A 26,480-nucleotide genomic window follows, 5' to 3' on the forward strand; every position below is an offset into this window, starting at 1 on the left:
AAACATAGAGCTGTCCATGTGTTAAAGACTGATGTCAAACATAGGGCTGACCAAGTGTTAAAGATTGATGACAAGCATAGGGCTGACCATGTGTTAAAGACAGATGTAAAACATAGGGCTGTCCATGTGTTAAAGATTGATGTCAAACATAGGGCTGTCCATGTGTTAAAGATTGATGTTAAACATAGAGCTTTCGTTTGTTAAAGATTGATGTCAAACGTAGGGCTGAACATGGGTTAAAGATTGATTTCGAACATAGAGCTTTCCTTTGTTAAAGATTGATGTCAAACATAGGGCTGACCATGTGTTAAAGATTGATGTCGAACATAGAGCTGTCCATGTGTTAAAGACTGATGTAAAACATAGGGCTGACCAAGTGTTAAAGATTGATGTCAAACATAGGGCTGACCATGTGTTAAGGATTGATGTAAAACTTATTGATGACCATTTGTTTAAGATCGATGTCAAACATAGGGCTGAACATGGGTTAAAGATTGATGTCAAACATAGGGCTGTCCATGTGTTAAAGACTGATGTCAAACCTAGGGCCGACCATGTGTTAAAGATTGATGTCGAACATACAGCTGTCCATGTGTTAAAGACTGATGTAAAACATGGGACTGACCAAGTGTTAAAGATTGATGTCAAACATAGGGCTGGCCAAGTGTTAAAGATTGATGTCGAACATAGGGCTGACCAAGTGTTAAGATTGATGTCGAACATAGAGCTGTCCCTGTGTTAAAGATTGATGTCGAACATAGAGCTGTCCATGAGTTAAATGCTGATGTTAAACATAGAGCTGTCCCTGTGTTAAAGCTTGATGTCAAACGTAGGGCTGACCATGTGTTAAGGATTGATGTAAAACTTAGTGATGACCATTTGTTTAAGATCGATGTCAAACATAGGGCTGAACATGGGTTAAAGATTGATGTCAAACATAGGGCTGTCCACGTGTTAAAGACTGTGGTCAAACACAGAGCAGTCCATGTGTTAAAGACTGATGTCAAACATTGGCGTTTCCTTTGTTAAAGACTGATGTCAAACATAGGGCTGACCCTGTGTTAAAGGTTGATGTCAAACATAGAGCTGTCCATGTGTTAAAGACTGATGTCAAACATAGGGCTGACCAAGTGTTAAAGATTGATGACAAGCATAGGGCTGACCATGTGTTAAAGACAGATGTAAAACATAGGGCTGACCATGTGTTAAAGATTGATGACAAGCATAGGGCTGACCATGTGTTAAAGATTGATGTTAAACATTGGGCTGTCCATGTGTTAATGACTGATGTCAAACATAGAGATTTCCTTTGTTAAAGATTGATGTCAAACATAGGGCTGACCATGTGTTAAGGATTGATGTAAACCTTAGTGATGACCATGTGTTAAAGATGGATGTCAAACATAGGGCTGACCATGTGTTAATGACTGCGGTCAAATACAGAGCAGTCCATGTGTTAAAGACTGATGTCAAACATTGGCGTTTCCTTTGTTAAAGACTGATGTCAAACATAGGGCTGACCCTGTGTTAAAGGTTGATGTCAAACATAGAGCTGTCCATGTGTTAAAGACTGATGTCAAACATAGGGCTAACCAAGTGTTAAAGATTGATGAAAAGCATAGGGCTGACCATGTGTTAAAGACAGATGTAAAACATAGGGCTGTCCATGTGTTAAAGATTGATGTCAAACATAGGGCTGTCCATGTGTTAAAGATTGATGTTAAACATAGAGCTTTCGTTTGTTAAAGATTGATGTCAAATGTAGGGCTGAACATGGGTTAAAGATTGATGTCAAACATAGGGCCGACCATGTGTTAAAGATTGATGTCGAACATAGAGCTTTCCTTTGTTAAAGATTGATGTCAAACATAGGGCTGACCATGTGTTAAAGATTGATGTCGAACATAGAGCTGTCCATGTGTTAAAGACTGATGTAAAACATAGGGCTGACCAAGTGTTAAAGATTGATGTCAAACATAGGGCTGACCATGTGTTATGGATTGATGTCGAACATAGAGATGTCCATGTGTAAAAGATTGATGTCAAACATAGGGCTGGCCAAGTGTTAAGACTGATGTCGAACATAGAGCTGTCCATGAGTTGACGTTTGATGTCAAACATAGAGCTGTCCACGTGTTAAATGCTGATGTCAAACATAGAGCTGTCCTTGTGTTAAAGATTGATGTCAAACATAGAGCTGTCCATGTGTTAAAGATTGATGTCAAACGTAGGGCTGACCATGTGTTAAGGATTGATGTAAAACCTAGTGATGACCATTTGTTTAAGATCGATGTCAAACATAGGGCTGTCCATGTGTTAAAGACTGATGTCAAACCTAGGGCCGACCATGTGTTAAAGATTGATGTCAAGCATAGGGCTGTCGATGTGTTAAAGATTGATGTCAAACATAGAGCTGTCCATGTGTTAAAGACTGATGTAAAACATAGGGCTGACCAAGTGTTAAAGATTGATGTCAAACATAGGGCTGGCCATGTGTTAAATGCTGATGTCAAACATAGAGCTGTCCCTGTGTTAAAGATTGATGTCAAACGTAGGGCTGACCATGTGTTAAGGATTGATGTAAAACTTATTGATGACCATTTGTTTAAGATCGATGTCAAACATAGGGCTGAACATGGGTTAAAGATTGATGTCAAACATAGGGCTGTCCATGTGTTAAAGACTGATGTCAAACCTAGGGCCGACCATGTGTTAAAGATTGATGTCGAACATACAGCTGTCCATGTGTTAAAGACTGATGTAAAACATGGGACTGACCAAGTGTTAAAGATTGATGTCAAACATAGGGCTGGCCAAGTGTTAAAGATTGATGTCGAACATAGGGCTGACCAAGTGTTAAGATTGATGTCGAACATAGAGCTGTCCCTGTGTTAAAGATTGATGTCGAACATAGAGCTGTCCATGAGTTAAATGCTGATGTTAAACATAGAGCTGTCCCTGTGTTAAAGCTTGATGTCAAACGTAGGGCTGACCATGTGTTAAGGATTGATGTAAAACTTAGTGATGACCATTGGTTTAAGATCGATGTCAAACATCGGGCTGAACATGGGTTAAAGATTGATGTCAAACATAGGGCTGTCCATGTGTTAAAGACTGATGTCAAACCTAGGGCCGACCATGTGTTCAAGACTGATGACAAGCATAGGGCTGACCATGTGTTAAAGATTGAGGTCAAATACAGAGCAGTCCATGTGTGAAAGACTGATGTCAAACATAGGGCTTCCCTTTGTTTAAGATTGATGTCAAACACAGCGCTGATCCTGAGTTAAAGGTTCATGTCAAACATAGAGCTGTCCATGTGTTAAAGATTGATGTCAAACATAGGGCTGGCCAAGTGTTAAAGATTGATGTCGAACATAGGGCTGACCAAGTGTTAAGATTGATGTCGAACATAGAGCTGTCCATGTGTTGAAGTTTGATGTCAAACATACAGCTGTCCCTGTGTTAAAGATTGATTTCGAACATAGAGCTGTCCATGTATTAAAGGCTGATGTCAAACATAGAGCTGTCCATGTGCTAAAGATTGATGTCAAACGTAGAGCTGTCCATGTGTTAAAGATTGATGTCAAATATAGGGCTGGCCAAGTGTTAAAGATTGATGTCGAACATGGAGCTGTCCATGTGTTAAAGGCTGATGTGAAACATAGGGCTGACCATGTTTTAAAGTTTGATGTCAAACATAGAGCTGACCATGTGTTAAAGATTGACGTCAAACATCGGGCTGTCCATGTGTTCAAGACTGATGTCAAGCAGACGACTGACCATGTGTTTAAGATCAATGTCAAACATAGGGCTGTCCATGTGTTAAAGACTGATGTCAAAAATAGGGCTGACCATGTGTTAAAGATTGATGTCAAACATAGGGCTGTCCATGTGTTAAAGACTGATGTCAAAAATAGGGCTGACCATGTGTTAAAGATTGATGTCAAACATAGGGCTGACCAAGTGTTAAAGATTGATGTCGAACATAGTGCTGTCCATGTGTTAAAGACTGATGTAAAACATAGGGCTGACCAAGTGTTAATGATTGATGTCGAACATAGAGCTGTCCATGTGTTGAAGTTTGATGTCAAACATACAGCTGTCCCTGTGTTAAAGATTGATTTCGAACATAGAGCTGTCCATGTGTTAAAGGCTGATGTCAAACATAGAGCTGTCCATGTGCTAAAGATTGATGTCAAACGTAGAGCTGTCCATGTGTTAAAGATTGATTTCAAACATAGAGCTGACCATGTGTAAAAGTTTGATGTCAAACATAGAGCTGACCATGTGTTAAAGACTGATGTCAAACCTAGGGCTGTCCATGTGTTAAAGATTGATGTCAAACATAGGGCTGTCCATGTGTTAAAGATTGATGTTAAACATAGAGCTTTCATTTGTTAAAGATTGATATCAAACGTAGGGCTGACCATGTGTTAAGGATTGATGTAAAACCTAGTGATGACCATTTGTTTAAGATCGATGTCAAACATAGGGCTGATCATGTGTTCAAGACTGATGTCAAGCAGACGACTGACCATGTGTTTAAGATCAATGTCAAACATAGAGCTGTCCATGTGTTAAAGACTGATGTCAAAAATAGGGCTCACCATGTGTTAAAGATTGATGTCAAACATAGGGCTGTCCATGTGTTAAAGACTGATGTCAAACATAGGGCTGACCAAGTGTTAAAGATTGATGTCGAACATAGAGCTGACAATGTGTTGAAGTTTGATGTCGGACATAGGGCTGACCATGTTTTAATGACTGATGTCAAACATAGAGCTTTCCTTTGTTTAAGTTTGATGTCAAACATAGGGCTGACCATGTGTTAAAGCTGATGTCAAATATAGGGCTGTCCATGTGTTCAAGAGTGATGTCAAGCATAGGGCTGTCCATGTGTTAACGATTGAAGTCAAACATAGGGCTGACCATGTGTTAAAGGCTGATGTGAAACATAGGGCTGACCATGTTTTAAAGGCTGATGTCAAACATAGAGCTGACCATGTGTTAAAGATTGATGTCAAACATCGGGCTGACCATGTGTTAAAGTTTGATGTCAAACATAGAGCTGACCATGTGTTAAAGATTGACGTCAAACATCGGGCTGTCCATGTGTTCAAGACTGATGTAAAACATAGGGCTGACCAAGTGTTAAAGATTGATGTCGAACATAGAGCTGACAATGTGTTTAAGTTTGATGTCAAACCTAGGGCTGACCATGTGTTAAGGATTGATGTCAAACATAGAGCTGTCCATGTGTTAAAAACTGATGTCAAACATATGGCTGACCATGTGTTTAAGATTGATGTCAAATATAGAGCTGACCATGTGGTACAGATTGATGTAAAACATAGTCATGACCATTTGTTCAAAATAGATGTCAAACATAGGGCTGACCATGAGTTAAAGACTGATGTCAAACCTAGGGCTGACCATGTGTTAAAGACTGATGTCAAACCTAGGGCTGACCATGGGTTAAAGTTTGATGTCAAGCATAGGGCTGTCCATGTGTTAATGACTGAAGTCAAACATAGAGCTTTCCTTTGTTAAAGATTGATGTCAAACATAGGGCTGACCATCTGTTAAAGTTTGATGTCAAACATTGAGCTGACCATGTGTTAAAGTTTTATGTCAAACATAGGGCTGTCCAAGTGTTAAAGACTGATGTAAAACATAGGGCTGACCAAGTGTTAAAGGTTGATGTTGAACATAGAGCTGTCCATGTGTTAAAGATTGATGTCAAACATAGGGCTGTCCATGTGTTAAAGGTTGATGTTGAACGTAGAGCTGTCCATGTGTTAAAGATTGATGTCGAGCATGGGGCTGTCCACGTGTTAAAGATTGATGTCAAAAATAGAGCTGTCCATGTGTTAAAGACTGATGTAAAACATAGGGCTGACCATGTGTTAAAGACTGATGTCAAACAGAACTGTCCATGTGTTGACTATTGATGTCAAACATAGAGCTGACCATGTGTTAAAGTTTGATGTAAAACATAGTGATGACCATTTGTTAAGGATTGATGTCAATCATAGGGCTGGCCATGTGTTAAATAAAGGTTGATGTCAAACATAGAGCTGACCATGTGTTAAATATTGATCTCAAACGTAGAGCTGTCCTTGTGTTAATGATTAATGTCAACCATTGGGCTGACCATGTGTTTAAGATTGATATCAAAATAGGGCTGACCATGTGTTAAAGATTGATGTCAAACATGGAGATGAACATTTGTTAATGACTGATGTCAAACATAGAATTGACCTTGTGTTGTAGTGTGATGTCAAACGTAGGGCTCTCCATGTGTTCAATATTGATGTCTAACATAGAGCTGACCATGTGTTAAAGATTGATGCTCAACTTAGAGCTGACCATGTGTTAAAGATTGATGTCAAACGTAGGACTGTCCACGTGTTAATGACTGATGTCAAACATAGGGCTGTCCATGTGTTAAAGATTGATGTCAAACATAGGGCTACCCATGTGTTAATGACAGATGTCAAACATAGAGCTATCCTTTGTTAAAGATTGATGTCAAACATAGGGCTGACCATGTGTTAAAGATTGATGTCGAACATAGAGCTGTCCATGTGTTAAAGACTGATGTAAAACATAGGGCTGACCAAGTGTTAAAGATTGATGTCAAGCATAGGGCTGTCCATGTGTTAAAGATTGATGTCAAACATAGGGCTGACCATGTGTTAAAGATTGATGTCAAACATAGAGCTGTCCATGTGTTAAAGATTGATGTAAAACATAGGGCTGTCCATGTGTTAAAGATTGATGTCAAGCATAGGGCTGTCGATGTGTTGAAGATTGATGTCAAACATAGGGCTGACCATGTGTTAAAGATTGATGTCAAACATAGTGATGACCATTTGCGAAAGATTGATGTCAAACATAGGGCTGACCATGTGTTAAAGATTGATGTCAAACATAGAGTTGACCATGTGTTAAAGACTGATGTAAAACATAGGGCTGTCCATGTGTTAAAGATTGATGTCAAGCATAGGGCTGTCGATGTGTTAAAGATTGATGTCAAACATAGGGCTGACCATGTGTTAAAGATTGATGTCAAACATAGAGCTGTCCATGTGTTAAAGACTGATGTAAAACATAGGGCTGACCAAGTGTTAAAGATTGATGTCAAACATAGGACTGACCATGTGTTAAGGATTGATGTCGAACATAGAGCTGTCCATGTGTTAAAGATTGATGTCAAACATAGGGCTGGCCATGTGTTAAATGCTGATGTCAAACATAGAGCTGTCCCTGTGTTAAAGATTGATGTCAAACGTAGGGCTGACCATGTGTTAAGGATTGATGTAAAACTTATTGATGACCATTTGTTTAAGATCGATGTCAAACATAGGGCTGAACATGGGTTAAAGATTGATGTCAAACATAGAGCTGTCCATGTGTTAAAGACTGATGTCAAACCTAGGGCCGACCATGTGTTAAAGATTGATGTCGAACATAGAGCTGTCCATGTGTTAAAGACTGATGTAAAACATGGGACTGACCAAGTGTTAAAGATTGATGTCAAACATAGGGCTGGCCAAGTGTTAAAGATTGATGTCGAACATAGGGCTGACCAAGTGTTAAGATTGATGTCGAACATAGAGCTGTCCCTGTGTTAAAGATTGATGTCGAACATAGAGCTGTCCATGAGTTAAATGCTGATGTTAAACATAGAGCTGTCCCTGTGTTCAAGCTTGATGTCGAACATAGAGCTGTCCATGTGTTAAAGACTGATGTCAAACATAGAGCTGTCCCTGTGTTAAAGATTGATGTCAAACGTAGGGCTGACCATGTGTTAAGGATTGATGTAAAACTTAGTGATGACCATTGGTTTAAGATTGATGTCAAACATAGGGCTGAACATGGGTTAAAGATTGATGTCAAACATAGGGCTGTCCATGTGTTAAAGACTGATGTCAAACCTAGGGCTGACCATGTGTTAAAGATTGATGTCAAACATAGAGTTGACCATGTGTTAATGATTGAGGTCAAATACAGAGCAGTCCATGTGTGAAAGACTGATGTCAAACATAGGGCTTCCCTTTGTTTAAGATTGATGTCAAACACAGCGCTGATCCTGAGTTAAAGGTTCATGTCAAACATAGAGCTGTCCATGTGTTAAAGATTGATGTCAAACATAGGGCTGACCATGTGTTAAAGACTGATGTCAAACATAGAGCTGTCCAAGTGTTAAAGATTGATGTCAAACATAGAGCTGTCCATGTGTTAAAGGCTGATGTGAAACATAGGGCTGAACATGTTTTAAAGGCTGATGTCAAGCATAGAGCTGACCATGTGTTCAAGATTGATGTCAAACATCGGGCTGACCATGTGTTAAAGTTTGATGTCAAACATAGAGCTGACCATGTGTTAATGATTGACGTCAAACATCGGGCTGTCCATGTGTTCAAGACTGATGTCAAGCAGACGACTGACCATGTGTTTAAGATCAATGTCAAACATAGGGCTGTCCATGTGTTAAAGATTGATGTCAAACATAGAGCTGTCCATGTGTTAAAAACTGATGTCAAACATAGGGCTGACCAAGTGTTAAAGATTGATGTCGAACATAGTGCTGTCCATGTGTTTAAGACTGATGTAAAACATAGGGCTGACCAAGTGTTAAAGATTGATGTCAAACATAGAGCTGACAATGTGTTGAAGTTTGATGTCGGACATAGGGCTGACCATGTGTTAAAGACTGATGTCAAACATAGGGCTGTCCATGTTTTAATGACTGATGTCAAACATAGAGCTTTCCTTTGTTTAAGTTTGATGTAAAACATAGGGCTGACCAAGTGTTAAATATTGATGTCGAACATAGAGCTGACAATGTGTTTAAGTTTGATGTCAAGCATAGGGCTGACCATGTGTTAAGGATTGATGTCAAACATAGAGCTGTCCATGTGTTAAAAACTGATGTCAAACATATGGCTGACCATGTGTTTAAGATTGATGTCAAATATAGAGCTGACCATGTGGTACAGATTGATGTAAAACATAGTCATGACCATTTGTTCAAAATAGATGTCAAACATAGGGCTGACCATGTGTTAAAGACTGATGTCAAACCTAGGGCTGACAATGTGTTAAAGACTGATGTCAAACCTAGGGCTGACCATGGGTTAAAGTTTGATGTCAAGCATAGGGCTGTCCATGTGTTAATGACTGAAGTCAAACATAGAGCTTTCATTTGTTAAAGATTGATGTCAAACATAGGGCTGACCATCTGTTAAAGTTTGATGTCAAACATTGAGCTGACCATGTGTTAAAGTTTTATGTCAAACATAGGGCTGTCCAAGTGTTAAAGACTGATGTAAAACATAGGGCTGACCAAGTGTTAAAGATTGATGTCAAACATAGGGCTGTCCATGTGTTAAAGGTTGATGTTGAACATAGAGCTGTCCATGTGTTAAAGATTGATGTCAAACATAGGGTTGACCAAGTGTTAAGATTGATGTCGAACATAGAGCTGTCCATGTGTTGAAGTTTGATGTCGAACATAGGGCTGATTTGTGTTAAAGACTGATGTCTAACGTAGAGCTGTCCATGTGTTAAAGATTGATGTCGGGCATGGGGCTGTCCACGTGTTAAAGATTGATGTCAAACATAGAGCTGACCATGTGTTAAAGATTGATGTCAAAAATAGAGCTGTCCATGTGTTAAAGACTGATGTAAAACATAGGGCTGACCATGTGTTAAAGACTGATGTCAAACAGAACTGTCCATGTGTTGACTATTGATGTCAAACATAGAGCTGACCATGTGTTAAAGTTTGATGTAAAACATAGTGATGACCATTTGTTAAGGATTGATGTCAATCATAGGGCTGGCCATGTGTTAAATAAAGGTTGATGTCAAACATAGAGCTGACCATGTGTTAAAGATTGATCTCAAACTTAGAGCTGTCCTTGTGTTAATGATTAATGTCAACCATTGGGCTGACCATGTGTTTAAGATTGATATCAAAATAGGGCTGACCATGTGTTAAAGATTGATGTCAAACATGGAGATGAACATTTGTTAATGACTGATGTCAAACATAGAATTGACCTTGTGTTGTAGTTTGATGTCAAACGTAGGGCTCTCCATGTGTTCAATATTGATGTCTAACATAGAGCTGACCATGTGTTAAAGATTGATGCTCAACTTAGAGCTGACCATGTGTTAAAGATTGATGTCAAACGTAGGACTGTCCACGTGTTAATGACTGATGTCAAACATAGGGCTGTCCATGTGTTAAAGATTGATGTCAAACATAGGGCTACCCATGTGTTAATGACAGATGTCAAACATAGAGCTATCCTTTGTTAAAGATTGATGTCAAACATAGGGCTGACCATGTTTTAAAGATTGATGTAAAACATAGTGATGACCATTTGCGAAAGATTGATGTCAAACACAGGGCTGACCATGTGTTAAAGATTGATGTCAAACATAGAGTTGACCATGTGTTAAAGACTGATGTAAAACATAGGGCTGTCCATGTGTTAAAGATTGATGTCGAACATAGAGCTGTCCATGTGTTACAGGCTGATGTCAAACATAGAGCTGACCATGTGTTAAAGATTGATGTCAAACATAGAGCTGTCCATGTGTTCAAGGCTGATGTGAAACATAGTTCTGACCATGTGTTAAAGATTGATGTCAAACATAGAGCTTTCCTTTGTTAAAGATTGATGTCAAACATAGGGCTGACCATGTGTTAAAGATTGATGTCAAACATGGAGCTGACCATGTTTTAAAGACTGATGTCAAACATAGGGCTGTCCATGTGTTAAAGATTGATGTCAAACATAGGGCTGTCCATGTGTTAATGACTGCGGTCAAATACAGAGCAGTCCATGTGTTAAAGACTGATGTCAAACATTGGCGTTTCCTTTGTTAAAGACTGATGTCAAACATAGGGCTGACCATGTGTTAAAGACTGCTGTCAAACATTGGGCTGTCCATGTGTTAAAGACTGATGTAAAACACAGAGCTGACCCTGTGTTAAAGGTTGATGTCAAACATAGAGCTGTCCATGTGTTAAAGACTGATGTCAAACATAGGGCTGACCAAGTGTTAAAGATTGATATCGAATATAGAGCTGCCCATGTGTTAAAGACAGATGTAAAACACAGAGCTGACCCTGTGTTAAAGGTTGATGTCAAACATAGAGCTGTCCATGTGTTAAAGACTGATGTCAAACATAGGGCTGACCATGTGTTAAAGATTGATGACAAGCATAGGGCTGACCATGTGTTAAAGATTGATGACAAGCATAGGGCTGACCATGTGTTAAAGATTGATGTCAAACATAGAGCTGACCATGTGTTAATGATTGAGGTCAATTACAGAGCTGTCCATGTGTGAAAGATTGATGTCAAACACAGCGCTGACCCTGAGTTAAAGGTTCATGTCAAACATAGAGCTGTCCATGTGTTAAAGGTTCATGTCAAACATAGAGCTGTCCATGTGTTGAAGACTGATGTAAAACATAGGGCTGACCAAGTGTTAAAGATTGATGTCAAACATAGGGCTACCCATGTGTTAATGACAGATGTCAAACATAGAGCTATCTTTGTTAAAGATATATGTCAAACATAGGGCTGACCATGTTTTAAAGATTGATGTAAAACATAGTGATGACCATTTGCGAAAGATTGATGTCAAACATAGGGCTGACCATGTGTTAAAGATTGATGTCAAACATTGAGTTGACCATGTGTTAAAGACTGATGCAAAACATAGGGCTGTCCATGTGTTAAAGATTGATGTCAAACATAGAGCTGTCCATGTGTTAAAGATTGATGTCGAACATAGAGCTGTCCATGTGTTACAGGCTGATGTCAAACATAGAGCTGACCATGTGTTAAAGATTGATGTCAAACATAGAGCTGTCCATGTGTTCAAGGCTGATGTGAAACATAGTTCTGACCATGTGTTAAAGATTGATGTCAAACATAGAGCTTTCCTTTGTTAAAGATTGATGTCAAACATAGGGCTGACCATGTGTTAAAGATTGATGTCAAACATGGAGCTGACCATGTTTTAAAGACTGATGTCAAACATAGGGCTGTCCATGTGTTAAAGATTGATGTCAAACATAGGGCTGTCCTTGTGTTAATGACTGCGGTCAAATACAGAGCAGTCCATGTGTTAAAGACTGATGTCAAACATTGGCGTTTCCTTTGTTAAAGACTGATGTCAAACATAGGGCTGACCATGTGTTAAAGACTGCTGTCAAACATTGGGCTGTCCATGTGTTAAAGACTGATGTAAAACACAGAGCTGACCCTGTGTTAAAAGTTGATGTCAAACATAGAGCTGTCCATGTGTTAAAGACTGATGTCAAGCATAGGGCTGACCAAGTGTTAAAGATTGATATCGAATATAGAGCTGCCCATGTGTTAAAGACAGATGTAAAACACAGAGCTGACCCTGTGTTAAAGGTTGATGTCAAACATAGAGCTGTCCATGTGTTAAAGACTGATGTCAAACATAGGGCTGACCATGTGTTAAAGATTGATGACAAGCATAGGGCTGACCATGTGTTAAAGATTGATGTCAAACATAGAGCTGACCATGTGTTAATGATTGAGGTCAAATACAGAGCAGTCCATGTGTGAAAGATTGATGTCAAACACAGCGCTGACCCTGAGTTAAAGGTTCATGTCAAACATAGAGCTGTCCATGTGTTAAAGGTTCATGTCAAACATAGAGCTGTCCATGTGTTAAAGACTGATGTAAAACATAGGGCTGACCAAGTGTTAAAGATTGATGTCAAACAACGGGCTGACCATGTGTTAAGGATTGATGTCGAATATAGAGCTGTCCATGTGTAAAAGATTGATGTCAAACATAGGGCTGGCCAAGTGTTAAGATTGATGTCGAACATAGAGCTGTCCATGAGTTGACGTTTGATGTCAAACATAGAGCTGTCCACGTGTTAAATGCTGATGTCAGACATAGAGCTGTCCCTGTGTTAAAGATTGATGTCAAACATAGAGCTGTCCATGTGTTAAAGATTGATGTCAAACGTAGGGCTGACCATGTGTTAAGGATTGATGTAAAACTTAGTGATGACCATTTGTTTAAGATCGATGTCAAACATAGGGCTGAACATGGGTTAAAGATTGATGTCAAACATAGGGCTGTCCATGTGTTAAAGACTGATGTCAAACCTAGGGCCGACCATGTGTTAAAGATTGATGTCAAACATAGGGCTGACCATGTGTTAAAGATTGATGTCATACATAGAGCTGTCCATGTGTTAAAGATTGATGTCAAACATAGAGCTGTCCATGAGTTGACGTTTGATGTCAAACATAGAGCTGTCCACGTGTTAAATGCTGATGTCAAACATAGAGCTGTCCATGTGTTAAAGATTGATGTCAAACGGAGGGCTGACCATGTGTTAAGGATTGATGTAAAGCTTAGTGATGATCATTTGTTTAAGATCGATGTCAAACATAGGGCTGAACATGGGTTAAAGATTGATGTCAAACATAGGGCTGTCCATGTGTTAAAGACTGATGTCAAACCTAGGGCCGACCATGTGTTAAAGATTGATGTCAAGCATAGGGCTGTCGATGTGTTAAAGATTGATGTCAAACAACGGGCTGACCATGTGTTAAAGATTGATGTCAAACATAGAGCTGTCCATGTGTTAAAGACTGATGTAAACCATAGGGCTGACCAAGTGTTAAATGCTGATGTCAAACATAGAGCTGTCCGTGTGTTAAAGATTGATGTCAAACGTAGGGCTGACCATGTGTTAAGGATTGATGTAAAACTTATTGATGACCATTTGTTTAAGATCGATGTCAAACATAGGGCTGAACATGGGTTAAAGATTGATGTCGAACATAGAGCTGTCCATGTGTTAAAGACTGATGTAAAACATGGGACTGACCAAGTGTTAAAGATTGATGTCAAACATAGGGCTGGCCAAGTGTTAAAGATTGATGTCGAACATAGGGCTGACCAAGTGTTAAGATTGATGTCGAACATAGAGCTGTCCCTGTGTTAAAGCTTGATGTCGAACATAGAGCTGTCCATGTGTTAAAGACTGATGTCAAACATAGAGCTGTCCCTGTGTTAAAGATTGATGTCAAACGTAGGGCTGACCATGTGTTAAGGATTGATGTAAAACTTAGTGATGACCATTGGTTTAAGATCGATGTCAAACATAGGGCTGAACATGGGTTAAAGATTGATGTCAAACATAGGGCTGTCCATGTGTTAAAGACTGATGTCAAACCTAGGGCTGACCATGTGTTAAAGATTGATGTCAAACATAGAGTTGACCATGTGTTAATGATTGAGGTCAAATACAGAGCAGTCCATGTGTGAAAGACTGATGTCAAACATAGGGCTTCCCTTTGTTTAAGATTGATGTCAAACACAGCGCTGATCCTGAGTTAAAGGTTCATGTCAAACATAGAGCTGTCCATGTGTTAAAGATTGATGTCAAACATAGGGCTGGCCAAGTGTTAAAGATTGATGTCGAACATAGGGCTGACCAAGTGTTAAGATTGATGTCAAACATAGAGCTGTCCATGTGTTGAAGTTTGATGTCAAACATACAGCTGTCCCTGTGTTAAAGATTGATTTCGAACATAGAGCTGTCCATGTATTAAAGGCTGATGTCAAACATAGAGCTGTCCATGTGTTAAAGATTGATGTCAAACGTAGAGCTGTCCATGTGTTAAAGATTGATGTCAAACATAGAGCTGACCATGTGTAAAAGTTTGATGTCAAACATAGAGCTGACCATGTGTTAAAGTTTTATGTCAAACATAGAGCTGACCATGTGTTAAAGACTGATGTCAAACCTAGGGCTGTCCATGTGTTAAAGATTGATGTCAAATATAGGGCTGGCCAAGTGTTAAAGATTGATGTCGAACATAGAGCTGTCCATGTGTTAAAGGCTGATGTGAAACATAGGGCTGACCATGTTTTAAAGATTGATGTCAAACATCGGGCTGACCATGTGTTAAAGTTTGATGTCAAACATAGAGCTGACCATGTGTTAAAGATTGACGTCAAACATTGGGCTGTCCATGTGTTCAAGACTGATGTCAAGCAGACGACTGACCATGTGTTTAAGATCAATGTCAAACATCGGGCTGTCCATGTGTTAAAGACTGATGTCAAAAATAGGGCTGACCATGTGTTAAAGATTGATGTCAAACATCGGGCTGACCAAGTGTTAAAGATTGATGTCGAACATAGTGCTGTCCATGTGTTAAAGACTGATGTAAAACATAGGGCTGACCAAGTGTTAATGATTGATGTCGAACATAGAGCTGTCCATGTGTTGAAGTTTGATGTCAAACATACAGCTGTCCCTGTGTTAAAGATTGATTTCGAACATAGAGCTGTCCATGTGTTAAAGGCTGATGTCAAACATAGAGCTGTCCATGTGCTAAAGATTGATGTCAAACGTAGAGCTGTCCATGTGTTAAAGATTGATTTCAAACATAGAGCTGACCATGTGTAAAAGTTTGATGTCAAACATAGAGCTGACCATGTGTTAAAGTTTTATGTCAAACATAGAGCTGACCATGTGTTAAAGACTGATGTCAAACATAGAGCTGTCCATGTGTTAAAGATTGATGTCAAACATAGGGCTGTCCATGTGTTAAAGATTGATGTTAAACATAGAGCTTTCGTTTGTTAAAGATTGATATCAAACGTAGGGCTGACCATGTGTTAAGGATTGATGTAAAACCTAGTGATGACCATTTGTTTAAGATCGATGTCAAACATAGGGCTGTCCATGTGTTAAAGACTGATGTCAAAACCTAGGGCCGACCATGTGTTAAAGATTGATGTCAAGCATAGGGCTGTCCATGTGTTAAAGATTGATGTCAAACATAGGGCTGGCCAAGTGTTAAAGATTGATGTCGAACATAGGGCTGACCAAGTGTTAAGATTGATGTCGAACATAGAGCTGTCCATGTGTTGAAGTTTGATGTCAAACATAGAGCTGGCCATGTGTTAAAGTTTTATGTCAAACGTAGAGCTGCCCCTGTGTTAAAGATTGATTTCGAACATAGAGCTGTCCATGTATTAAAGGCTGATGTCAAACATAGAGCTGTCCATGTGCTAAAGATTGATGTCAAACGTAGAGCTGTCCATGTGTTAAAGATTGATGTCAAACATAGAGCTGACCATGTGTAAAAGTTCGATGTCAAACATAGAGCTGACCATGTGTTAAAGTTTTATGTCAAACATAGAGCTGACCATGTGTTAAAGACTGATGTCAAACATAGGGCTGTCCATGTGTTAAAGATTGATGTCAAATATAGGGCTGGCCAAGTGTTAAAGATTGATGTCGAACATAGAGCTGTCCATGTGTTAAAGGCTGATGTCAAACATAGAGCTGTCCATGTGCTAAAGATTGATGTCAAACGTAGAGCTGTCCATGTGTTAAAGATTGATGTCAAACATAGAGCTGACCATGTGTAAAAGTTTGATGTCAAACATAGAGCTGACCATGTGTTAAAGTTTTATGTCAAACATAGAGCTGACCATGTGTTAATGACTGATATCAAACATAGAGCTTTCCTTTGTTAAAGATTGATGTCAAACATAGGGCTGACCATGTGTTAAAGATTGTTGTCGAACATAGAGCTGTCCATGTGTTAAAGACTGATGTAAAACATAGGGCTGACCATGTGTTAAAGACTGATGTCAGACATAGAGCTGTCCATGTGTTAAAGTTTTATGTCAAACATCGAGCTGACCATGTGTTAAAGACTGATGTCAGACATAGAGCTGTCCATGTGTTAAAGATTGATGTCAAACATAGAGCTTTCCTTTGTTAAAGATTGATGTCGAACACAGAGCTGTCCATGTGTTAAAAACTGATGTAAAACATAGGGCTGACCATGTGTTAAAGATTGATGTCAAGCATAGGGCTGTCCATGTGTTAAAGATTGATGTCAAACATAGGGCTGACCATGTGTTAAAGATTGATGTCAAACATAGAGCTGTCCATGTGTTAAAGATTGATGTCAAACATAGGGCTGTCCATGTGTTAAAGATTGATGTCAAATATAGGGCTGGCCAAGTGTTAAAGATTGATGTCGAACATAGAGCTGTCCATGTGTTAAAGGCTGATGTCAAACATAGAGCTGTCCATGTGCTAAAGATTGATGTCAAACGTAGAGCTGTCCATGTGTTAAAGATTGATGTCAAACATAGAGCTGACCATGTGTAAAAGTTTGATGTCAAACATAGAGCTGACCATGTGTTAAAGTTTTATGTCAAACATAGAGCTGACCATGTGTTAATGACTGATATCAAACATAGAGCTTTCCTTTGTTAAAGATTGATGTCAAACATAGGGCTGACCATGTGTTAAAGATTGTTGTCGAACATAGAGCTGTCCATGTGTTAAAGACTGATGTAAAACATAGGGCTGACCATGTGTTAAAGACTGATGTCAGACATAGAGCTGTCCATGTGTTAAAGTTTTATGTCAAACATAGAGCTGACCATGTGTTAAAGACTGATGTCAGACATAGAGCTGTCCATGTGTTAAAGATTGATGTCAAACATAGAGCTTTCCTTTGTTAAAGATTGATGTCGAACACAGAGCTGTCCATGTGTTAAAGACTGATGTAAAACATAGGGCTGACCATGTGTTAAAGATTGATGTCAAGCATAGGGCTGTCCATGTGTTAAAGATTGATGTCAAACATAGGGCTGACCATGTGTTAAAGATTGATGTAAAACTTAGTGATGACCATTTGTTTAAGATCGATGTCAAACATAGGGCTGAACATGGGTTAAAGATTGATGTCAAACATAGGGCTGTCCATGTGATAAAGACTGATGTCAAACCTAGGGCTGACCATGTGTTAAAGATTGATGTCAAACATAGGGCTGACCATGTGTTAAAGATTGATGTCGAACATAGAGCTGACCATGTGTTAAAGATTGATGTCAAACATAGAGCTGACCATGTGTTAAAGATTGATGTCGAACATAGAGCTGTCCATGTGTTAAAGATTGATGTAAAACATAGGGCTGACCAAGTGTTAAAGATTGATGTCGAACATAGGGCTGACCATGTGTTAAAGATTGATGTCAAACATAGGGCTGACCATGTGTTAAGGATTGATGTCAAATACAGAGCAGTCCATGTGTTAAAGACTGATGTCAAACATAGGGCTGACCATGTTTTAATGATTGCTGTCAAATACAGAGCAGTCCATGTGTTAAAGACTGATGTCAAACATAGAGCTGACCATGTGTTAATGTTTTATGTCAAACATAGAGCTGTCCATGTGTTAAAGACTGATGTCAAACATAGAGCTGACCAAGTGTTAAAGATTGGTGTCGAACATAGTGCTGTCCATGTGTTAAAGACTGATGTAAAACATAGGGCTGGCCAAGTGTTAAGATTGATGTCGAACATAGAGCTGTCCATGTGTTGACGTTTGATGTCAAACACAGAGCTGTCCATGTGTTAAATGCTGGTGTCGAACATAGAGCTGTCCATGTGTTAAAGACTGATGTCAAACATAGGGCTGACCAAGTGTTAAGATTGATGTCGAACATAGAGCTGTCCATGTGTTGAAGTTCGATGTCAAACATAGAGCTGTCCCTGTGTTAAAGATTGATGTCGGACATAGGGCTGACCACGTGTTAAAGGCTGATTTCAAGCATAGAGCTGACCATGTGTTAAAGGTTGGTGTTAAACATAGGGCTGTCCACGTGTTAAAGATTGATGTCAAACATAGAGCTGACCATGTGTTAAAGGTTGATGTCAAACATAGGGGTGACTATGTGTTAAAGACTGATGTCAAACAGAGCTGTCCATGTGTTGAAGATTGATGTCAAACATAGAGCTGTCCATGTGTTAAACATCGATGTCAAACATAGAGCTGACCATGTGTTAAGGATGGATGTCAAACATAGGACTTACCATGTGTTAAAGTTTGTTGTCAAACATAGGGCTGACCATGTGTTAAAGACTGATGTCAAACATAGGGCTGTCCATGTGTTAAAGATTGATGTTAGTCATAGGGCTGTCCATGTGTTAATGACTGATGTCAAACATAGGGCTGATCATGTGTTAAGGATTGATGTAAAACTTAGTGATGACCATTTGTTAAAGATTGATGTCAAACATAGGGCTGAACATGTGTTAATGACGGATGTCAAAATAGAACTTTCCTTTGTTAAAGATTGATGTCAAACATAGAGCTGTCCATGTGTTCAAGACTGATGTCAAGCATAGGGCTGACCATGTGATAAAGGTTGATGTCAAACATAGAGCTGACCATGTGTTAAAGATTGATGTCAAACAGAGCTGTCCATGTTTTGAAGATTGATGTCAAACATAGAGCTGACAATGTGTTAAAGTTTGATGTAAAACATAGTGATGACCATTTTTTAAGGATTGAACCAACCCTATGGCTGACCCATGTGTTAAATAAAGGTTGATGTCAAACATAGAGCTGACCATGTGTTAAGTATTGATGTCAAATGTAGAGCTGTCCTTGTGTTAATGATCGATGTCAAACATAGGGTTGACCATGTGTTTAAGATTGATGTGAAACATAAGGCTGGCCACGTGTTAAAGATTGATGTCATACATAGATCTGACCATGTGTTAGTGATTGATGTCAAATAGAGAGCAGTCCAAGTGTTAAAGACTGATGTAAAACATAGGGCTGAGCAAGTGTTAAAGGTTGATGTCAAACATAGAGCTGTCCATGTGTTCAAGATTGATGTCAAACATAGAGCTGACCATGTGTTAAAGTTTTATGTCAAACATAGAGCTGACCATGTGTTAAAGATTGATGTCGAACATAGGGCGGACCACGTGTTAAAGGTTGATGTCAAACATAGAGCTGACCATGTGTTAAAGATTGATGTCAAACATAGAGCTGACCATGTGTTAAAGTTTTATGTCAAACATAGAGCTGACCATGTGTTAAAGATTGATGTTAAACATAGGGCTGTCATGTGTTCAAGCCTGATGTCAAACATAGGACTGTCCATGTGTTCAAGACGGATGTCAAGCATAGGGCTGACCATGTGTTACTGATTGATGTCAAATACAGAGCAGTCCATGTGTTAAAGACTGATGTCAAACATAGGGCTTTCCTTTGTTTAAGATTGATGTCAAACATAGAGCTGACCATGTGTGAAAGATTGATGTCAAACATACGGCTGACCATGTGTTAAAGTTTTACGTCAAACATAGAGCTGACACTGTGTTAAAGGTTGATGTCAAACATAGAGCTGTCCATGTGTTAAAGACTGATGTCAAACATAGGGCTGACCAAGTGTTAAGATTGATGTCGAACATAGAGCTGTCCATGTGTTGAAGTTTGATGTCAAACATAGAGCTGTCCATGTGTTAAATGCTGATGTCAAACATAGAGCTGACCATGTGTTAAGGATTGATGTCAAACATAGAGCTGTCCATGTGTTAAATGCTGATGTCAAACATAGAGCTGACCATGTGTTAAAGATTGATGTCAAACATAGAGCTGTCCATGTGTTAAAGATTGATGTCGAACATAGAGCTGTCCATGTGTTAAAGATTGATGTCAAACATAGAGCTGACCACGTGTTAAAGATTGATGTCAAACATAGAGCTGTCCATGTGTTAAAGGCTGATGTGAAACATAGGGCTGACTATGTGTTAAAGATTGATGTCAAACATAGAGCTGACCATGTGTTAAAGATTGATGTCAAACACAGGGCTGACCATGTGTTAAAGATTGATGTTAAACATAGGGCAGACCACGTGTTCAAGATTGATGTCAAACATAGGGCTGATCATGTGTTAAAGATTGATGTCAAATATAGGGCAGACCACGTGTTCAAGATTGATGTCAAACATAGGGCTGATCATGTGTTAATGACTGATGTCAAACATAGAGCTTTCCTTTGTTAAAGATTGATGTCAAACATAGGGCTGACCATGTGTTAAAGGCTGATGTCGAACATAGGGCTGACCATGTGTTAAAGATTGATATCAAACATAGAGCTGATCATGTGTTAAAGTTTGATGTCAAACATAGGGCTGTCCATGTGTTAAAGTTTGATGTCAAACATAGTGCTGACCATGTGTTAAAGGTTGATGTCATACATAGGGCTGACCATATGTTAAAGATTGATGTCAAACAGAGCTGTCCATGTGTTAAAAATTGATGACAAACGTAGAGCTGTCCTTGTGTTAAAGATCGATGTCAAACATAGAGCTTTCCATGTGTAAAAGATTGATGTCAAACATAAAACTGACCATAGGGCTGACATTGAAGATATGTATTAAACATAATGCTGACCATGTATCGAAGGTTCATGTCAAACACAGAGCTAACCATATATTAAAGTTTTATATCAAACATAGAGTTGGTCAAGATTCAAGTCTGACCACGTATTAAAGAATCAAGTCAAACATCCTTCTGCCCACGTGTCAAACGTTCACATCAAAGGTGGAACTGTCCATGTGCTAAAAATTGATATAAACATGGAACTGACCCTACATTAAATATTAGTATCACATGTAGAGCTGACAATATCGTAAAGATTCACATCAAACACAGAGCTGTTCATGTGCTAAAGAATGATGTCAAACATGGAATTGACCATGTCACATCAAACATTAAAATTGTTATTATTTAAAGATTTATGTCAAAAGTAGAGCTGTCTATTTGTCAAAGATTGCTGTCAAACATGGAATTGACCCCTGCATTAAATTCACATCAGAGAGCTGACAATGCCATAAAGATTCACATAAAACCTAGAGCTGGCCATGTTTAAACAATCACATCAAACAGAGGGTTTATAATGTCTTTTATATTCACAACCATCACAGAACTGACTGTGAATTAAAGATTCACATGAAGTATAGAGCTGACAATGGAATAAACACTCATATTAAACATGGAGCTGACAATGTACTATTGATTCACATCAAATTTAAAGTTGACCACACATGAAAGAATCACACCAATCATAGAACTTCTCATTATTTAAGGATTCATGTCAAATACAGAGCTGTCCATGTGTTAAAGATTGATGATAAACATTTAACTGATCCTGTATCAGACATTGAGCTAACCATGTATTAAAGATTCACATGAAACATCGATATAACAGTGTTTTCAAGAATCACATCAAACACAGAACTGATGATGTATTAAAGAAACACATCAATTATAGAGCTCGTTATGCCTTAAATATTCACATAAAACATAGAACTGTTTGTTATTTAAGGATTCATGTCAAACACAGAGTTGTCCATGTGTTAAAGGTTAACATTAAACATGGAATTGATTCTGTATAAAAATTCACATGAAACATAGAACTGACCATAGATTCAAGATTTATGTAAAACATTGAGCTGAAGATAGGAGATATGGTTAGTAAGCTTGTAGATGACACTAAAATTGGAGGTTTAGTGGACAGCGAAGAGAGTTCAACAGGATCTGGACCAGATGGGCCAATGGGCTGAGAAGTGGCAGATGGAGTTTAATTCAGATAAATGCGAGGTGCTGCATTTTGGGAAAGCAAATCTTAGCAGGACTTATACACTTAATGGTAAGGTCATAGGCAGAGTTGCTGAACAAAGAGACCTTGGAGTACAAGTTCATAGCTCCTTGAAAGTGGAGTTGCAGGTAGATAGGATAGTGAAGGCGGCATTTGGTATGCTTTCCTTTATTGGTTAGTGCACTGAGTATAGGAGTTGAGAGACCATATTGCAGCTGTACAAGACATTACTTCAGCCACTTTTGGAGTATTGCTTGCAATTCTGGTTTCCTTCTTATAGAAAGATGTTGTGAAACTAGAAAGGATTCAGAAAAAATTTATGAGGATGCTGCCAAGGTTGGAAGGCTTCAGCTATAAGGCGAGGCTGATAGGCTAGGGCTGTTTTCAGAGAGTCGGAGACTGAGGGGTGACGTTATAGAGGTTTATAAAATCATGAGGGGCATGGATAAGGTGAATAGACAAAGTCTTTTCCCTGGGATGGGGGAGTCCAGACCTAGAGGGCATAGGTTTAGGATGAGAGGAGAAAGTTATAAAAAGGACTTGAGGAGTGACTTGTTGACACAGATGGTGATGATGCATGTATGGAATGAGCTGCCAGAGGAAGTGGTGGAGGCTGGTACAGTTACAACATTTAAGAAGCATATGGATGGGTAAATGAATAGGAAGGGTTTAGAGGGATATGGGCTAAATGCTGGCAAATGGGACTAGATTTACATAGGATGTGTGGTCAGCATGGATGAGTTGGGCCTATGGGTCTGATTCCGTGCTGTACATCTCTATGACTCTATGACTAGATATTAAGATTCATATCAAACAGAGCTGGCCATGTTGCAAGCATTCACATCAAACACAGAACTGACCATGTGTTTATGATTCACATCAATCATCAATCTGATCATGTTTTAAAGATTCCTATCAAACACAGAGCTGACCAAGTGTTAAAGATTCAAGTTACAAACAGAGCTGACCAAACACTAAAGATTAATGTCAAACATAGACTTGCCAAAGTATTAAAGATTCACATCAAACATCAATCTGACCATATGTTAAAGATTCACATCAAACATAGAGCTGGCCCTATGTTAAGATTGACATCAGGCATAGAAATGACTATGTTTTAAAGATCCAAGTCAAACATAGAGCTGACCATATTTGATAGTTTCACATTAAATGTAGAGTTCACAATGTATTCACGTCAAAAACAGGGACTGCCATATGTTAATGATTGCCATCAAATATAGAGGTGACTGTGTATTGCAGGAGAATCTTAATGATTATATCAATTGTAGAGATGACCTTCTGTTGCTGCTTCTCTAATGACTACCTTTTTTTATTTTTGTGTTGCTGAAACCTGTGGACTGAAATGAGAAATGACTTTCTCATTTGGATGAGAAGGGTGCTTTGTGTTTGGAAATACAAGTATCCTGCCACCCTTTGGAAGAATTGTGCAAACACCAGTTTGAAAAAAAAGTCATGGATGGTTGAATTGCACATGAAGAGGAGCCAAGAGTGTCATCATTCTGTTGGAGGTGGCTCTCTTGTTGGTCAGTTTATGGACTAGGGTATTTTTTCAATGGCAGAGTTCGTTAGTTACAGCTAACAACTGTATGACTGATGCTCGAGTGGATGGGCAGCTTGGAGCTGGAAACAAGTCACAGAGACACAGACAGAAAGGGCTGGGGAAAGAAATGAGCAAAAGCTGCATGCTCTCTGCAGACAAAAATTCAGTTTAAACCTCAAGGAAATGGGAACCTTTCCTACAGCAGTTGTTGTAAGCTCTGACATTTGTATTGAAAGATCAGAGGTATTTTGCAAGCAATTCTGTTACTCTGTACTTCTCACAAACCAATAAAAGCATCCAGAATAAGATGTCAAGCTAAAGAAGGATCATATTGACCTTGGAACTGGGAAGCACATGCCACTGAACTGACTTCCCAGTTTCCCTCTCTCTGCCAATAATCTCTTTTCCCTATTTGTTTGCCTTTATGTCTGTGAAAGAGGGAGCTCATAAGGAATTACAGTTTTAGTTAGTAATATCATATGCATCAGTTTACCTTACTTATAGGCTAATTACTTATAATAGAATAATTCTTGTATGATACAGAAAATTCATCTGTGCTGTCTATCAACCTTGGTCAGAAAGTCAGGCAAATTGGGGTACTAGATTACTTACAGTGTGGAAACAGGCCCTTTGGCCCAACAAGTCCACACCGACCCGCAACCCACCCAGACCCATTCCCCTACACTTACCCCTTCACCTAACACTACAGGCAATTTAGCATGGCCAATTCACCTAACCCACACATTTTTGGACTGTGGGAAGAAACCGGAGCACCCGGAGGAAACCCACGCAGGCACGGGGAGAATGTGCAAACTCCACACAGTCAGTCGCCTGAGGTCGGAATTGAACCCAGGTCTCTGGCGCTGTGAGGCAGCAGTGCTAACCACTGTGCCGCCCATATAAAGGACAAGCCACAGAAACACCCCAGATGGGACATGAACCCACAACCCCTGGCTTAGGAGGCCACTGCTTTATCCATTAGGCCACTGGAGCTGCGCAAATACTGTGAATACCTTTAAAAAAACCTCCAGGAACAACAGAGCGCAATTTACAACCTGCTACCCCAGTGACTTGTAAAGATATTGGGGGGGGGGGGTCATCCAGGAATGGATTGGATTGGAGATGGTAATGGGGGCAAATCAATATGAGGTAGTAATGGGGCAAGTCAAGGAAGGGAAGGGGCCAATGTAAAAATCCGAATCATCCCCATCAGCTCCAATGAAGATAGAAGACAGTAAAGTATTCTCTCCTTGTTGAGTGTGTGACCTACCTGGGGAGATGTGAAGCTGGCAGTTGCTGAAGGTTGTGTTTTGTTGTAATGTATTGCTGTTCCGATGGGAATGGTGGTGGCTGGTAAGGATTCTAACCCATGTAGCTGTTCGAGCTCCATATGTCGGTACAGCTGTTGCAGCTGGGGGGGTTGAACGCTCTGCAATTCGGTGAAGTGATGGTCAGCAAATGACTCAAAGTCTCCATGAATGTGGCCACTTGTGTAATCCCAGTCTGTTAGTGGGAGGAGAGAAACGAGAGGAGATCTGAATTCAACAATAGAGCAGTGAGCAGGCAACTGGGTCAGGGAAGAAGCAGACAGCGAAAGAGAGCTGGAGGAACAGAAATGGGACTCAGAGAGAAGTAGAGTGAAACTCAGGAAGACACTGAAAGAGAGTGAGGGAGTGAGAAAGCAAGTGAGGGAGAAATAGAGAGATGAAGAGAGCACGATAGAGAATAAAAATGAGGGAAAACACAGCATGGTGGAAAACACAGCATGGTTTAGATTTCCTACAGTGTGGAAACAGGCCCTTCGGCCCAAAAAGTCCACACCAACCCCCTCAACAGTAACCCACCCAGACCCTTTCCCCTAAATTTACCCCTGACTAATGCACCTAACACTTTGGGCAATTTCCCATAGCCAATTCACCTAACCTGCATGTCATTGGACTGTGAAAGGAAACCCACGCAGACACAGGGAGAACGTAAAAACTCAACACAGCCAGTCACCCGAGGCTGGAATCGAACCTGGGATGCTGGCGTTGTGCGGCAGCAGTGCTGACCACTGAACCACCATGCCACCCAATAGAGAAATGAAAATCACACAGAGATAGACAATGTAAGGCAGAAGACACAGAGATAGAGTGAGAGAAATGCGACGCAATTAGAGACTGGTGTCTTTGACTGCTCCTGACCTGCCATCCTGCCTGGATTTCATCGCCCTTCTTCCCACATCCAGAGGTCACCCTCCCACACCCAGAGACCATTCCCCTGCCCAGGATGCCTCCCTGACCTGTACCTTTACCTCATCCTTTTACTGTATCCCTTTCTCCTGGAAAGGTGTGATATATCAAAGAGTACAACCAAGGGAAGAAAGGAAACAATAAAATGCGAAATGAGG

General features: G+C 39.6%; 1 protein-coding gene across 1 annotated transcript in view; it reads right to left on the reverse strand.

The window, feature by feature from the left end:
* The window catches only part of spi1b (Spi-1 proto-oncogene b), a 190,672-nt gene that overhangs the window by 155,821 nt on the left and 8,371 nt on the right, over nt 1-26,480 (reverse strand). The window contains exon 3 of the mRNA XM_060838372.1: nt 25,362-25,594. Coding sequence (XP_060694355.1) covers nt 25,362-25,594 — 233 coding nt within the window. The remainder of the gene's footprint in view (nt 1-25,361; nt 25,595-26,480) is intronic.

Source organism: Hemiscyllium ocellatum, chromosome 18, assembly GCF_020745735.1.
Source record: "Hemiscyllium ocellatum isolate sHemOce1 chromosome 18, sHemOce1.pat.X.cur, whole genome shotgun sequence".
Taxonomy (NCBI): Eukaryota; Metazoa; Chordata; class Chondrichthyes; order Orectolobiformes; family Hemiscylliidae; genus Hemiscyllium; species Hemiscyllium ocellatum.